We start from the raw sequence: 17,307 nt of genomic DNA on the forward strand, positions 1-17,307 counted from the left end.
CGCTGGTATCTTGACTTAAGGAGCTTCCTTCTTTCTTCTAGAATCAGTTTCCACATTCCAGCTGCACTACGCTATTTCTTTCTGTCTGTGATTGAAGTCAGGTTGCTCTGGATCGAAGTTTATTTAATAATCTCTCAGGAAACTGTGACATAAACCTGAGAAGAAAACTAGCTTCTGGCAAAAGGAAACCAGGAGGACATTCCCCCAAGAATCAAAACATATTTATTCTCTTCAGTGGGTTTTTAAAATAATTAAAAGTTAGCAGTCAGCAGTTGCACCAGCCACATTTCAAGTGCTCAAAGGCCACGTGCGGCTGGTGGCTACCTTATTGGATGGTGCGGCCAAAAAACATTTCCATCACAGTAGAAAGTCCCACTGGGCAGCATTGTTTCAGATAATGTGTATTTCTTTGCTCCTTTTTCTTTATTTTTATTGTTGACACTATTACAGGTGCCCCCATTCCCCCCTCACTTGCTTTCCTCCCCTCAGCTCTTTGCTTTTTTGTTTTTTTTTTAACTTATACAATGGCTATAAATTACTTTTATTATCAAAATAACAATGAGATTATTTACACCTTGAGGGAAGCTTCCTTGCTTTCAAAATAAATTTAGGTGAAAGGAAATCCATATCATGATATATCTAAAAATATATCACAGCCCTAGCCGGTTTGGCTCAGTGGATAAAGTGTCAGCCCGTGGACTGAAGGGTCCCGGGTTCAATTCCAGTCATGGCCATGTACCTCAGTTGCAGGCTCAATGCCCAGCCCTGGTTGGGAACCCTGTGGGAGGCAACCAATTTATATCTCTCTCTCACATTGATGTTACTCTCTCTCTGTCTCTCCCTCTCCCTTTTACTCTTTCTAAAAACCAGTGGAAAAATATCCTCAGGTGAGGATTAACAAAAAATTTTTAAAAATATATTACAAATGGTGTTCTATATGGTGTTATCCAACTTTTTCTTGTTAAACAGTGAGCTTCTCAGAATTTTCTTCATTTTAACTATCCAAAATACCAAATTGTTCAGCTACTCACTAGGTCCTTTACTTCAGAGTCTCATTGAGAACATCTACTCAACCAGAAGTGGAAAAGAAAATTACTTGTTTGGCGATTAATTTTTAGTTGTATTCCTTTTATATTTATGTGCACAGAAGAATGGTGTATGCACAGGGTAGAAGAAATGGTAGTAGAGGCATCTTTGAGATATTTTAGGAAGTTTGTCAAATATCACATACTAATATCAGAAGCTTCAATGTTGGAGACCCAGGGGTCATGTTGCACATATTCATCCATCCATCTATCCATCCACCCATCCTTCCATCCATCTCCTTATTTATTTTGGTCTGCACAGATATGGCCCACTGGGGGGGTGGGGGGGGGGGGGTTGACTTATTAAAAATTAATTTCCTTCATTTAAAATTTGGAAAAAATTTAAGAATATGGATTCTGCTTATCTTAAAATGTCAGATTTGACAATACTGGATCTAGGGTTGTGCAGGGCAGTTCAGTGGAATATGAGAAGCAGCCTCGTCCTTCAACAAAGTATGCTTTTGTGCTGTCCAAGGTGTCAATACCCCACCACTCCGACTGTCTCCCACAGCCTCATCTGCTGGTGAGATTATTTATGTCATTGGCACCAGCCACATAGGCACCTGAGTTTGAGTCTGTTCCTTATTTGAAGAGCAGTCAGCACACAGTCTGGTTAGATGTGGTAGTGCCTGAGGAACTAACTGATTTGATGCAAATCAGGCAGCGATAATCCTGTCCTATCCCAATTCGGATTAATCAATATTTCACCACCACTTCCACAAACTTCTATCAGCGTCGTAATTGGCTTTATGGGTGTTCATCAAAGTGGTTCGCTGTTACCATAGCACACAGTATATGCACATTAAAATATATGCACAAAAAATATCATGAGTTTATAGTTAAAACTATCCACGATAATATGACACACAATAAAGCAACTTTAATTTCAACAGATTTCATTACTCATTCAATTCTGCTCTTTGGAAGACATTAGTCAAAGAGGTCACTTACTCTTCTTAAGGCTGCTGACTAGATGTCCGCGGAACTATGTGAATCATCTAAGACACACATATGTCGATAAGGAAGTGAGCAAACATCTGTGTATGATTGATTGCCAAGATGCTTTTAAAGGAGGCAAAAATGTTTTGTGCAATCAATGTCAGTGAAAAATCAGGTGAGTCCTGCCAAGCCATTGCTCTGAAGGCCAGCACTCACATGGTCTCCTGTGTACTGTGTTTGTTTTTTGGTTGTTGTTTCAAGCCGCTCAGACGCTGCACTCCTTAGTACACAGTTCTTTCTTCACTGGTGCAAAGATGTTAAGAAGCATGGAACCTGTTGCATAAGACACCTGTCGGAGCAGGGAATACTACCCAAGGTAAAAAAAATATAAAAAAATCTACAAAAACATTCTAAGTGGAGCCGTGTAGAGCATCTTGGATATATCCTGTTCTGTTTACTTGTGTCTCTGGGTAATTGAAAAGCCCAAGCTGCTGCATTTCAGAAGTAATTTCTGTGCTGCTCTGGGCGCATTTCCACATTAAGATCCTTTTCAGAATAGGCTGTGTAGAGATGCCTTACCAATGCAGCATTATTAGGGTGGGTAAACGGGCATGGGGTTGGAAATTCAATCCTCTTGAGGTTAGGCCTTAATCAGTATTTTGGAGAGAGTATTTTTTTAGTAGTTTAATCCCCCCCCCCCCCCCCTTTTTAAATACTTCAGAGAAATTCCAAGTGAACCGGTGTGATCCTTCTCAGTTCAGAAACGAAGAGACTGATACACAGAAGGAAAGGAACGTGGGTGAAACCCCAAGAGGGGAGAGTTCGGGAAGAGGTTGGTTTCCAGTTTCAGGCTTTGGTTTTCCTCACTTGACAGGGTCTGCTGTCCCCTCCGAAAATGAACATGGGAAAGAGAGACCGGCTGTAAACTTCCAGAAGGAGTGGCTCCGAATAAAGAGTTTTGGGGAGGAACACCGAAGACACGGACCCCCTGGCTCTGAGGACTGGCTCCACGATCCTGTTTTCCTCCGATCCACTACCAGGCTGCAGGCGTTAGCACGGGGCTTCGCCAGGAGGAGACAGGCGCTCGTGGAGGCAGTCAAGGTTTGGGAAATGACCCAAGAGCGAAGGATCTGGAAGTCAGCTAACTGGCTAAAGCGCCCTTTGGTTTTATTGGGGACCCATTGTTTTCCTCTTCCTACTCCAGCCCCTGGCCGGAGCCAGAGCGCACACCACGCCCCCTGCTGCTTTAGCGTCGGAAGCCGAGCTACCCGGCTTGACTTGTGGGCAGACACCTGTTCAGGCATCGCCGATCTTGGGCTACAAGGACCTGAACTCGCTTCACCTCAGCGACCCCCGTTGAGAGTGGCATCAGCGCCCTGCGTTCCAGCCCCGGAGCTGAGCGCCCAGGTTGCCAGCCGCGCAGTTGTGCGGCGCTTTGCCGGGTCTCCGCGCGGGTCCCGCGCTCCCCCTCGGCTCCTGCCAGCGAGAAAGGAAGCAACTTCTGCCTCCCGCGCCCGCCTCCCGCCTCCCGCCAGCTGGCGCCCTGCCCGCCGCGGGGCCGCAGCCCCTCTCCCGCAGCTGGGTCTGGCCTCCCGCCTGCGCCCGGACCCGCTCCTTTCCCCGGCGGATCCCCAGCGGATCTGGTGAACCCCGACCCGCGTCTGGGGGGTCCATCCTTCCCGGGTCGTCTCTCGCGGAGCAAGGCGAGGGAGGGGTTCCTGGCAGGGAAAGGGGGAGCAATGCTACAAAGGTTTCCCAAGAAGAGCATCAAACTTGAGAGTCGCCCGGGGGAGTGAGAGCAGCAGTTGCAGGCGGCGGTGGGGACCCGCGAGGAGGCGCCGCGCCGGGCAGGGCCCTGCGGGGAGCGCTTCCGAGCCCGGAGGCGGCGGAGAGACGGCGGTCGTGGTCCCCGGCTCCCTCGCCTCGGACCCTTCCCATCCACGCCTCTCTGCTGCCGGCCCTTCGCCCCCACCTTCCGCACCGGTGTCTTTTTCTTCGCCGGAGGGGTTCACAGGCTCTCCACCCTCCCACCACTTCCTGCGGCGCACTGGGCTGCAGACGTCCGCGGCGGAGCCTCCGGGAAGGAGCCAGCCTCCCGGCGACCTGGACGGAGGGGCGCCTGCCCTGCGAGGTCAGGACGGAGCTGGACTTGCCTTCGGGGACCTTGCAGTGCCTTAGGTCAGGCGTCTTGCTTGGGCTTCTAAGCAGAAAGAAACTCGACGGCCGGGTCAGTGAGTGTAAGTCCTAACTCTGATTCGCCTTCTGGGGAGACTATCCCACGAAGAGGCGCTCGGGTGCTATGAAGGGGGCATGGGGGCGGCGGGGGGGGGGGGGGGCTCATGAGTGTAGGAGCCTTCCCCCCTCATTTAGGTCAAAGATGATGCCATCCCCAATTGCTATCTTCTCAAGATGCTTGACCATTTCTTTTTCCTTGACTCTTCCTTCCAGAATAGCGAGTTGTTATTGTTCTTGCCTCTTTTTTGTTTTAAATATATTTTTATTGATTTCAGAGAGGAAAGGAGAGGGAGAGAGAGATAGAAACATCAATGATGAGAGAGAATCATTGATTGGCTGCCTGCTGCCCGCCCCCTACTGGGGATGGAGCCCGAAACCCAGGCATGTGCCCTTGACCGGAATCGAACCCGGGACCCTTCAGTCCGCAGGCCAACGCTCCATCCACTGAGCTAAACCAGCTAGGGCGTTTGTTCTCGCCTCTTCTCTTTAAAATGAAACCCCTGTCTAAAGGGGAAGGTTGTATTGGATTCTCCCACGTTGTTTAAGAACAAACACATTTATTTAAGCACTCACTGGTTTTCCACGCCAGCTTCACCCACTGGTAGGAGCATATGGTGGATGGAGGAGAAGGAGGCAAAAGTAAAAAAGCCTTAAGACTTTATTTTGCCAGAGGAACACATTATTTAAACTTACTAACATGAAACAGACAATGCTGTTTTCAAAGAAAAACCACAAACTCAATTGGAAGAGAGATATTCAAGCCCTTTGGCAAATGTTTTCAACTTTTTGCGGATTAGGCAAACAGCCATGTCGTGTGTGTAGCATTCTTGAATGTCCACTCCTCTCTCTCCTGGGACCAGCAAGTATAAGACGCTTGGCACGGTTTTTGGGCTTTTCTTTCGGGAAAAATTCCTGGAAGGTTTTGTGATTGATAAGGTGTTAAGTTTTATCAAGGCCAACCTGTGACAATAAGCATACCATTGTTAAAAGTTCCACAGATTTAAATGTATAGTTAAAGCATAGCCTGGTTTCTCACTGAGATAAAGTTCTTTGAATCTCCGGGAGGGGGGCGGGGTGAGGGGGACTTGAAGCTATTTTCTTGTTCTATAAAGAAATATCACTATAACAGAATTTCTAAAGAGTCACTTTAAGGTAAATATTCAGTTTTCCTTAAGTGTCTTGAACAATGAGAATCGTGTTATTTCAAGGAAAGGGTTTTGCCTTGTCTACTTCTCTTTTAATTTCTGTGCTCCTGAGTTTTTAACCTGGCAGCTCTCTCTCTCTCTTTGCTCTTGTGCTTTTCCACAAGTGTGCTCATGAGGTAATACATTCCCAGGTGAGCCCTGACCTGGCTGAAGTCCAGCATCCATATACTACAAGTCCTTCTTGTAGATCATTAACTGTTCCTGCAGAGACGCTTTAAATAAAGGGGCTTTGAAATAAAGAAAATGGGACTATAAAGAAAAAGGTTAATAAATGAAATATGGTCCTAATATCCTTCTATCTCAGGCTCACTCTCAATTTAGTTTGCTGCAAACCTCTAACTCAGACCTCTTGGAGTCTTGTTAGTTCTGTTAATGAATTGTCAGGACTGACTAATCCACTCTGTAAAGTCTCTCTTAGTCTAAGGGAAATGGCACAGCCTATCAAATACACACGCCAAGATTTGGCTGGTTAGTTTCTATTTTCCCTAATTACTAAAGAGGGGAGGCAAATGCAAATGAGGACCTGGGCTTCTTGGAACAGTCTATTTAAAATTTATACGAAGAGAACTTGAATATATTAGTAAAGCAAATATGTGAGTACATGGACATCTCTCTCTGCTTTATGGCTCCTACGTGTGTGTGTGCGTGCACGCGCGTTAAGCTCTTGAGATAGAAAGTTTCCTTCTGGGTATACTGACTGACGATTTTTTAATGTTCTATTCAGGGATTGGTTTAAGAGGGATCTTGGCATCTTGGGACAACTTTCTTCTAGAAGTGGTTGCCTGACCAAGAACAAGAAAATAATTACCAGGCTGGCATATCAGAACAAGGAGTTCTGTACAGGCAATTACAGTCAGTAAAGGAAAGGATCAAAATTACTTGGTGTTTTGCTGCTCTCAATTATTCAGCAAGATTATGTTTTCCTTTGGCTTCATATTTGTTTTGCCAAAGTATTGAGCACCTCTAATGTGTTGGATGGTGTGCTAAGAATTAAACAAGGGGTGGAAATGACCCAGTTTCTGTCTCCCAGAGATTGCGATGTGGGCAGATGGGAGGGAAACAACTTCAGTGTGACACGCAGAGCTTCAGGGTTAGAAGTGAGCACAGGTTGTCGGGGGAACGAGAGGCTTCCCACTTCGGGGCAGGGAGGGCAGAGAGACAGGAGAAAAGGCTGATGTGCTGCTGGAATTGGGAGTAGTTTAGTACAACGGAAGCACGAGTATATACTGGGATGTCAGGAGAGATGCAGCCAGAGGGGTAGGCAGGGATGAGTCCAAGGAAAGCTTTGAATGTCATACAATGGCGTTGGGATTTTCTTCACATGCCAGTGTTATCAACCTGTGCGTGCAGAACCTTTAGTGGGAGAGCACATCAATGAAAGCAGCAGATCCAGCGAAACAGAAGCTATTCAAGAAACAAAAGAGAAGGAATTACAGGCAGCGAATTGGTTATATAAGTAATGAAAGCCAAACAGGGGATGTTGAGGCCGCCCAGGGATTAGCAAGAGCAAGGAGTCATTGCTACCTCCAGGCAGACGGACATGGGGAGGAGTGTGACTGAACCCCAGGGACCAGGGCCATCCACTGGCAGCAGAATCACAATGGGTCAACCAAGGCCATGGATGGGCTGCTGAGGCTCTGGTGGGAAGAGAGAGGGAGGGAGAAGAGTACAGTGGCTTCTGCTTTCCTCCTGCCCTATAATTACCTGCCAGGAGTTCCCATTGGCCATTCATTCTGATGAATCATGAGCCTGAAAGTACAGCCTACAACAGTCAGCCCTCCAGAGGAAGGGTGGGAAATGGGGCTGGGGCACTGAGGCCCAGCCAGCCATGGTCTGTGAGGTGAATTAATATAACTCACCAATGTAGGTAGATGCTGTTATGATGAATACAAAACAAATTCATTTAAAGGAGGTTCTAAATTAATAGTGGAAGCCTTTTTTCATTATGAATATATTCAATAGGTACCACTACTATGATGTTGGGATCTGAGTGTTTTTATAGACTCGAAAGGGGAACTATTATTAACAACCAATATATTATATTCTTTTAAGAAATCTGGGGACATATGGGAAGTAATATGATCACGTTTGAATTTCAGAAACCCCGTTTTATTATCCAGTAAAATGTAAGAGCCTAGAATAGAGGTCCTATCCTGCTTTCTTTTCCCCCAGCACAAATTCTTATTCCTGACATAAGATTTTAAATGCTTGCTCAATGCAAGGATGGAGCTATGCCTGGCATTTAGAATAGTGGTTCTCAACCTTCTGGCCCTTTAAATACAGTTCCTCATGTTGTGACCCAACCATAAAATTATTTTCGTTGTTACTTCATAACTGTAATGTTGCTACTGTTATGAATCATAATGTAAATATCTGATATGCAGGATGGTCTTAGGCGACCCCTGTGAAAGGGTTGTTCTACTGCCAAAGGGGTTGCGACCCACAGGTTGAGAATCACTGTTATAGAAGATGCTCAATTATATTTGTTAAGTGAATGAATGAATGAGGAAGGAAGGAAAGAAGAAAGGAAGGAAGGGAGGGAGGGAGGGAGGGAGGGGAAGAGGGAGATAAGATAGAAGACTACTAGAGTAATTATGGTAAGAGATCAAGGGTAGCAATGATAAGAGTACCCCTGGGAAAGGTAAGTGAGAGATCAGTCTGAGGGTTTCTTAAATGTGGGGGCTAAAGGAGATGAAGAAGCCTAGAATGGTAACTTGCTTTTGAAGTTTACTTGGCTTAATGGATGGAGAGAGTATTGACTGAAGTTGGGCATGCAGAAGAAAAAGCCTGGGATTGGGAGGCTGCCATTGGGGAAGCGAAGGTTGAAAACCTTAATATTTAGGGGTTAGAGAGAGATGTATTTCAGATTTAGATATAGTTTTTGCATAGTTCCTATGTAGGATTCTGCTGTATGTCAGGTAGAATGTTTATTTTAGAACATGAAAAAAAAATCCAACTGCTTTGAACGGGTTACCTGTTTTTAACACTAACCCCTACACTAGGAACAGTGGCAAAAAAAGAGAATCTGCTCACTTTGCCCTAAATATTTTATACTCCCAAAGTTCAGGCACCAGGCCAAAGGTTTCAAAATTTGTCTCTTTTCTGTGTAGTTTGTTGCTATATTTATAAATTTAGAACAGTCGAGATATTGAAGGACACTTTTTCTAATTTAAAATTAATTTGATGAATTAATAGAAGTTATAAAATTAATTGATAAAGTTTCTAGTATTCATCTCATAAAATGGGTTGAATCAGTTTAGTGGCATTCACATAGGAATTACATTTATACATAGGTATTACATTTTACCATTGTAACATACATGTCAAGGACCTGATTTAATTCACCCATATTTAGACTTAGACAAAGAATAGACACATTAGAGGGCCTGTTTTATTAAAAGACTAAAGGCCCAGTGCCCAAAAATTAGTGCACTTGGGGGGGAAGGGGGGGTCCCTCAGCCCGGCCTGTGCCCTCTCGCATCTGGGACTCCTCAGGGGATGACCACCTGCTGGCTTAGGCCTGCTCCCTGGGGGATTGGGCCTAAGATGGCAATCAGACATCCCTCTGGCAGCCTGGCAGCCCTCGGGGGATGTCCACTTGCCAGCAGGGAGCAGACCTAAACTGCAGTCGGACATCCTTAGCACTGCTGAGGAGGCAAGAGAGGCTCCCACCACCACCGCTGTACTGGCAGCCATCAGCCTGGCTTGTGGCTGAGCAGAGCTCCTCCCATGTGAGAGTGCCCTGACCACCAGAGGGCAGCTCCTGCATTGAGCATCTGCCCCCTGGTGGTCAGTGTGTGTCATAATGACCAGTCATTCCCAGTCTTTCTGCTGTTAGGGTCAGTTTGCATATTACCCTTTTACTATATAGGATAGAGTCCTGGTGCATGGGTGGGGGCCAGCTGGTTTGCCCTGAAGGGTGTCCTGGATCAGGGTGGGGGTCCTGCTTGGGTGCCTGGCCAGCCTAGATGAGGGGATGATGGCTGTTTGCAGCTGGTCACACCTTCTTCAGGGTGGGGGTCCCCACTGGGGTGCCTGGCCAGTCTGGGTGAGGGGCTGAGGGCTGTTTTCAGGCTGGTGGGTGACTGAAGCTCCCAACCTCTCCTTTTTTTCTTTTTTCTTTTTATTCTGGGATTTATTTACCTTCTATGGCTGTCACTGGAGCTGAAAGCCAGCTTTAGCTCTGAGGCCGGCTCCAGCTTGAGGCCTTGGCTGCTGAAAGCAGGTATCTGGGTTTGTTTGGCTTCTATAATTGAAACACTGTTGCAACTCCAGCTCTGAGGCCTGGATGGCTGAAAGCAGGTTTCTGGGGTTTGTTTAGCTTCTATAATTGCAACATTATTTCTTAGAGTGCAGCTCAGAGGCTGGCATTGGCAGGCGGGGAACCTTGGCTTCCTCCATCACTGGAGCAAGCAAGCCTCCTGTTCGCTTCAGCTGCCTGGCTGCCGGCCGCCATCTTGGTTGGCAGTTAATTTCCATATCGCCCTGATTAGCCAATGGGAAGCGTGTCGGAGGTACGGTTAATTACCATGTTTGTCTATTATTAGATAGGATTACACTATGTGCAACTTGAGATATCAGAGGACAGTCATTTTGAGCCCCCACCACAATGAAACCAATCCTTTTGTGATATTCCTTTGTCTCACCCTTGCTTCATAGTTGTTCTTTTTTTTAAATTGTAGATTCTTGTGCTAGTTCCTGAAAATGGGCCCAATAGGTGCAGAGGCTGATGAGAACCAGACAGTGGAAGAAATGAAAATGGAGCAGTATGGTCCAGGGCAGACCACTCCTAGAGGTGAGCTGGTCCCTGACCCTAAGCCAGAGCTTAGAGACAGCACCAAGCTGATGGAGGTGCAGATTGTCCTCATCTTGGCTTATTGCTTCATCATCTTGCTTGGGGTGATTGGCAACTCCTTGGTGATCCATGTGGTAATCAAATTCAAGAGCATGCACACAGTAACCAACTTTTTCATCGCCAATCTGGCTGTAGCAGACCTTCTGGTGAACACCCTGTGCTTGCCATTCACTCTTACCTACACCTTAATGGGGGAGTGGAAAATGGGTCCTGTTCTCTGCCACTTGGTACCCTATGCCCAGGGTCTGGCAGTACAAGTGTCCACGATCACCTTGACAGTTATTGCCCTGAACCGGCATCGTTGCATCGTCTATCACCTGGAGAGCAAGATCTCCAAGCGAATCAGCTTCCTGATCATTGGCTTGGCCTGGGGCATCAGTGCCCTGCTAGCAAGCCCCCTGGCCATCTTCCGTGAGTACTCACTGATTGAGATTATCCCTGACTTCTCGATTGTGGCCTGTACAGAGAAGTGGCCCGGTGAGAAGAGCGTGTATGGCACTGTCTACAGTGTTTCCTCCTTACTGATCCTGTATGTTTTGCCTCTGAGCATCATATCTTTTTCCTACATGCGTATCTGGAGTAAACTTAAGAACCATGTCAGTCCTGGAGCTGCTAATGATCACTACCATCAGCGAAGGCAAAAGACCACCAAAATGCTGGTGTGCGTGGTAGTGGTGTTCGCGGTCAGCTGGTTGCCTCTCCATGCCTTCCAACTCGCTGTGGACATTGACAACCAAGTCCTGAACTTGAGGGAGTACAAGCTCATCTTCACCGTTCTCCACATCATTGCCATGTGCTCCACCTTTGCCAACCCCCTTTTCTACGGCTGGATGAACAGCAACTACAGAAAGGCGTTCCTCTCCGCTTTCCGCTGTGAGCCCAGGTTGGACACCATTCACTCAGAAGTGTTCGTGTCATTCAAGGCTAAAAAGAACCTGGAAGTAAAAAGGAAATATGGCCCCAATGGCTCTTTCACAGAGGCAACCAATGTCTGAGGAAGCTGTGGTGTGAAAATGTGTGGATGAATTCTGCCCAGAGCTATAAATCTGGGTGGGGACGGCGCCCAGGTGCATCCTGATTTCCCATTTTTAGGAAGAAAAAGAGCATCTGAATGGATGCTCTTTGGTGTCATTCACGGAAAATGCATCGGCAGAGCTGAGGTGAAAACACACCTATTGGAAGATAGGACAACAAAGCATTTCACGTACAGTTGTATGGCTGGAAGGTGGAATTACGGAAATGCTCGTGACAGTTTCCCAGAGTGAAGGAAACCTGAACAAGGAACTGGCGTTATCAGCGTCGCTAAAAGGTGGTGGCTAAATAAATTGACTTTCAAATCACACTGGGGAGTAGGTTGGGGATGATGTATAATTAACTGCTCTCCCCTCCTCTGATGAAAAGATGACCAAACACCAATTTCCCTAGGGAGCCACAGGTTCTCTCTCCTTTATTGTATTTTGTGTGTGTGTCTGTTTTAATGAATCTTCCTATAGATTAAATCCACTAGGAAATGCTGCAGGTAACTGTTACCACCGAATTGTAGGACTTCAAGGAAGTAAACGGAAATTTGCCATATAATTAGTGTTTTGGAAAATGACGGGGGAAGTTCTTAATGCTCAGCTAGCTGATTATTCTTAAAACCAAATGCACGTTTAGTGAAAAGTTGCTTCAACTCAGAATCAAAGGTTGAAGTTCTCAGAATTATGGAACTGTAAACCATCATTTGACTTCTCATTTAAGTTGTCCCTGCTTTCTACATATAGATACCATTTAGATAACCAATAAGCATGCAATGTAATGCATTTAGTGATTTAATTAGTTAATATTAATTATTATATCTTTTGAACATGTATTATTCCTATGTTGGAGTGAGTTTGTCTTCATTAGAAATTAAACCAATTAGAAAATAATTTTGTGGCATTTTAAAAACATTTTGTGGTTATTTGTAAGCAATATTTGCACAGGTACATAGCTCTAATGTGTTCACAGAACACTGTAGTGTTGTTTTGAAATTCCTTTTCAATGGACTCATTCATGAAACAGTATAATTTCATCAAAATGGAACCCTTCTGATAAGAAAGTTAAAGACATTGGACTCATTCCATTTTGCAAATGTTCTGTTTGGACCAATTTCAACATAAATTATGCTCTCCTCAAAGTTATTAGCTGAGTTATTTTGATAACATGAGTATATGCCTAATAAAATTGTACCTACACAACCAAAGATGCTTAAAACCCTATTATGTTCATGACGAATAATTGAGATGTTAAAATAATTTTTTTTTGAATGCTGTTAAAGAAGTTTCATTGCAATCATATTTTTGTAAATAGAAAATTAAATTAAATTAAATTTAAAAAATTATTTAAATTAAAAAATTCCATGATTAGTATAACACTTAGTTACAAATAATAACTTTTTGAACTGGAGAGTTTTATTTTAATGATATATTTAAAATTCATACTATGGCTCTTACTGAGTTACTTTCTAGCGAGAAATGAAAGACTGGTCTTGAAGAAGACAGCACTTTTGGAATACAGAAAAAGAATGAAAAATATAATTTAGATTAGGTGAAAGACTGGTTTAAAAGTAAACAAAAATACTACATCTGTAATATATCATATAATTAAAGATTTTTCTGTTGCACTTGACATATGTCCAGAAAGAGATTTTTTGCCCTTTAAATAGCAATTACTTTGCATAAGATATCAATATCAATAGAAAATTGTGGTTAAAAGTCTTTTTGAGAATTCTTACACTGTAGGAAATGTGAATGCTACCATATTACCAGTTGTAATAGTAAATTATTAGAATTTAATTAATGATCCAGTAAATGTACATGATCTAATTAATTCTGTTAACTCAGTAAAAGCATCTTTTTGTATAGTGATTTCTTCTGTTGAAATAAATAGAATCTGGGAAACTAGAGAAATTGAGTGGTACTTTATATCAGTTCCTATTCAAGACGAGATCGTAAACCTTTCACATAGTTAAAAACAGGAAACGAATGGTGGCTTCTCAACAGTTAGTCTATCTCTCTTTCCATTTTAAACATGAACCTGAGTTAGTGGACTCACTCCCACGTCTGATGCCTAAATCTTTATTTTTATACCAGACCTCTCATCTGAACTTGTATTTGTATCAGCTGACCTGACATGTCCACACAGCTGTCTCGTCAGCAGATCAAAACCAGGATGTCTAAAACAGAACCTTCCACTGTGATGCACATCCCAGCCTCCTCCACTTTGTTTTCTTGTATTTCCTGCCCCAATCACTTCACTACTTTCTTCCCAGGTACCCAGAGCCTTACACTTAGAGTTACCCTGGACTCTGTCCCTTTATCACACATGTCCAATTAATTCCCACAGCTCCTTCTAATTCCTAGATGTTTCTTGAATCCATTCACTTTTCTCCATCTCTATGGTCCCTAGCATATTTCAGGCTGTGATTATCTCCCCAGACCACTGTTACCTCTCATCTGGTTTAATGTAGCAACTTCCTAATTAGTCTCTATATCTTGTCATCTTCCCATCCAATCCAACTTTTACCCCCTAGCCAGAATGACTTTTCAAAAACTCAAACTTTATGCTGTTTCATTGCCATCAGACAATTCTGGCAATCTTGAGAATTGCCCAAATAAAAATTTCTAGTTTCAACCTCATCCTCTCCTTTCAGTGCTTTGTTGGATTATGCAGAATTGCAATGATGTGGAAAGACTCTATTTCTTTTTTTTTTTTTCTATTATGAAAGCCAATGTGTTAAAGATATTCTCTAAACCTGAAGATATTAGGGGTGTTAATGGCACCTAGCTGAGATGAAAATTTGTTAAGTATGATTAAACATTTCTAGCACATATTTAGGTACCTATCGTTAAGCCTGAGTTTCTACATTAAAGAACTTTTTGAGTGATATATAAATACCTTCAGCTTCTTCAGGCTGAGATCCTCATTTTCATTCACACCAAAATTACAATATTGTTTTTAATCCACCAGAAGCAAGTTATAAGATAATATGAATCAACCCATTTGCTTGAATAGCAACACCAATCAAAAATCCTTTAAACAAACTATTCAGTTTTGATTTATGCCAGATGTATAAATGATAATTTGAATGCTTAATATGGAACTTAAATGGAAATGCTGAAGAAGTCTGTAATGGCAGGAATGTAAGATGCTTTACAGCTCATTTTATGAAATTCATTCTAAAGTACATTCTTTCAGCCCATTTATTTATATGGTATTGTAACTCTGATCTCAAAACCTATCCAGTCATAATAACCTTTTGTTCATTTTACTTCATGTACTATACTGTTTTCTGCCTTCATCTGTTTCACTCTGAGACACACTCTGATTAAGATAAATACTTTCAGGAAATCAATTGTTCTAAAGCTCTCTCTCTCTCTCCCTCCCTCCCTCTCTCTCTTCCTCCCTCCCTCCCTGAATATATTCTCAATTGTGCTGCTCTAGTAGTCAATAATGACATCTTTTTTTTTTTTTTTACTTTTCATATCTGCAATGCCCTTATAAAGACAAGAATATACATAGTTTTTTCACAAACAGCCCTTCCCAGGGCAGTCTCACCTCTGCTCACACCCAGCGGTCCTAGGACAGTGGCTTTGCAGCTTCCAGCGTGCTCTTCCCACCGGGCTTTGGGAATGCTGCCTGCAAAATCCTTCTGTCCTCTCTTTCCTTATTTGATTCCTACTTTTTCTTCGTATTTCAGTGGAATCATCACTTTCTTAAGGAAACTGTTTTGCCCTTGAACTAATGTATCTTCTCTGTTACATGCTTTCACAGTGTCATGTACTTTTCATAGTCATAATTTTAAACTCATCTGTGAGATTGACTATGTCCCTCAGTAAACTGGGAATCTCTGAGAGTGTTAGCACTGTGCTTCTGCCCCCCCCCCCCCCCCCCGGCCTTTTTCAAAAAAGACAGACCATGTTTGCTTTTTTGCTTACCAGTTTATTTCTGAATACTGAGCACATAGTGTCTGGCACACAATAGACCTCAATAAATATTTGCTAAATTAATTTTGACTGGATAAATCTAATAGGTACCAATTTTGAAAATATATTACTATAAAATTCTGAGCTACATTTTTATAACATTCATTTAATCTTTATAAGAAGCATATCAAATAAGAGTTATCCAATTTTAAAGATGAAGACATGGAGACTTGGAGATGTTGAATAAATTCACCAAAGTGTCACAACTGATAGGAGAGCTAGACAGCTCCGACTCCAAAGCACGTGCCATTAACCAGTGTGAAGTGTGATTTTACCAAGTTGTTCATTCACTGCCCAGTTTTGTTTCCCTCCCTTCGGCCTAGATTAATTTATCTCTTAATTTTTTTGCAAAATATACTTGATTGACTCAAAACAATTTCCCTCATAGGTACATGTTTTTTTCAAAAGACACATACATCCTCGGCAAAAATAAGTGCTGTTTTCGGTTCTATGTGTGTTCAAATATATACTTACTAGAGGCCCAGTGCACAAAAATTTGTGCACTTGGGTGGGGGGGGTCCCTCAGCCCTCTCGCAGTCTGGGACCCCTCAGGGGATGTCCACCTGCTGGCTTAGGCCTGCTCCCAGGGGGATTGGGCCTAAGCTGGCAGTCAGACATCCCTCTGGCAGCCTGGGAGCCCTTGGGGGATGTGCACTTGCCAGCGGGGAGCAGGCCTAAGTTGCAGTCGGACATCCTTAGCGCTGCTGAGGAGGCAGGAGAGGCTCCCGCCACCACTGCTGTGCTGGCAGCCTTCAGCCTGGCTTGAGGTTGAGCAGAGCTCCCCCTGTGGGAGTGCACTGACCACCAGGGGGCAGCTCCTGCATTGAGCATCTGCCCCCTGGTGGTCAGTGTGTGTCATAGTGACCAGTCATTCCCAGTCATTCTGCTGTTAGGGTCAATTTGCATATTGCCCTTTTATTATATAGGAGTGCCTGGCCAGCCTGGGTGAGGTGCTGATGGCCATTTTCAGGCTGGCCACGCTCCCCAGTGATCCACGCTCCCAGCCTCTCCTTTTTTTCTTTTTTCTGTGATTTATTTATCTTCTATAATTGAAACTTTGTAGCCTTGAGCAGAGCCCAGGTCCAGCCATGGCAGGTGGGAATCTTGGCTTCCTCCATCGCCAGGGGCAAACCAAGCCTCCTGCTTGCTCCAGCTCTGTGGCCGTGGCCATCTTAGTAGTGTTAATTTGCATAATTGCTCCTGATTGGCTGGTGGGCATGGCTTAAGCATAGCAGAGGGATAGTTAATTTGCATGTTTCTCTTTTATTTTATAGGATATCTGTATATCTGTGTCTGTGATGGAATATTTAGACCATAAACGCCAGAAACTCATGAAGGTTGATAGGATTTATTCTTTATCTACTAGTATATATGTAAAAGCCTAAGCAACCATTCAACCTGTCAACCGTTCCACTGTTCCACCAGTCACTATGATGCGCACTGACCACAGGAGCTGCTCCCTGGTGGTCAGTGTGCTCCCACAGTGGGAGAACCACTCAGCTGACCAATGGGTGCCAGGCACAGGGCTCATGGCTGGCCACCGCAGCCTGGAGACCACATCGGAGTGGCAGCAAGCCTACTGAGCAGCGGCAGCAGGCGGGCCAGGATGAGTAGGAGCAGCAGGCAGGAGCAGCAGACTGCATTGGACTGCTGGTTTTGCCTGATCTCTGCAGGCCACACTGAAGGACTCCACGGGTACACGAATACGTGCACCAGGCCTCTAGTCCCAATGTAAACTAAGAAGAGGCAGAAAAGGATTTATTTTATAGTTTAGCTTTTATATTGTAGATAAATCAATAGCAATGCTAAAAATCTTGAGCTACATAATCTTATAGAAAAATATGTGTTCCATCTCCAATAAAATTTCCAGTACTGGCTCATTACCAATAAATGCCATTTTCAACCCTTAATCTGTCTGTCAACTATTTAAAGTGAGCGAACACTAAAGTACAGGCTTACTAGTTTATATTCTTAATTTTAAG

The 17,307-nt window shown here is 43.9% G+C and overlaps 1 protein-coding gene across 2 annotated transcripts; it reads left to right on the forward strand.

Moving 5' to 3' along the window:
- The first annotated feature begins 3,722 nt into the window (after nt 1-3,722).
- NPY2R (neuropeptide Y receptor Y2) lies at nt 3,723-13,231 on the forward strand. Of its 2 annotated transcripts, none has more exons than XM_070417233.1 (2): nt 3,723-4,261; nt 10,147-13,231. In XM_070417233.1, exon 2 carries the CDS (start codon nt 10,169-10,171, stop codon nt 11,312-11,314), a length of 1,146 nt encoding a protein of 381 aa, XP_070273334.1. In that variant the 5' UTR covers nt 3,723-4,261; nt 10,147-10,168; the 3' UTR covers nt 11,315-13,231. The 2 variants fall into 2 exon arrangements, with proteins under 2 accessions (XP_070273334.1, XP_070273336.1); XM_070417235.1 differs by having other exon boundaries at nt 3,723-4,251.
- The last annotated feature ends 4,076 nt before the right edge of the window (nt 13,232-17,307 follow it).

The sequence above is a fragment of the Myotis yumanensis genome, unplaced genomic scaffold (assembly GCF_028538775.1).
Source record: "Myotis yumanensis isolate MYYU_CA2020_CCGP unplaced genomic scaffold, mMyoYum1.0.hap1 SCAF_5, whole genome shotgun sequence".
Classification (NCBI taxonomy): Eukaryota; Metazoa; Chordata; class Mammalia; order Chiroptera; family Vespertilionidae; genus Myotis; species Myotis yumanensis.

Coding starts and splice junctions, on each gene's coding strand:
- NPY2R (XM_070417233.1), top strand. CDS start 10,169: ATGGGCCCAATAGGTGCAGAGGCTGATGAGAACCAGACAGTGGAAGAA.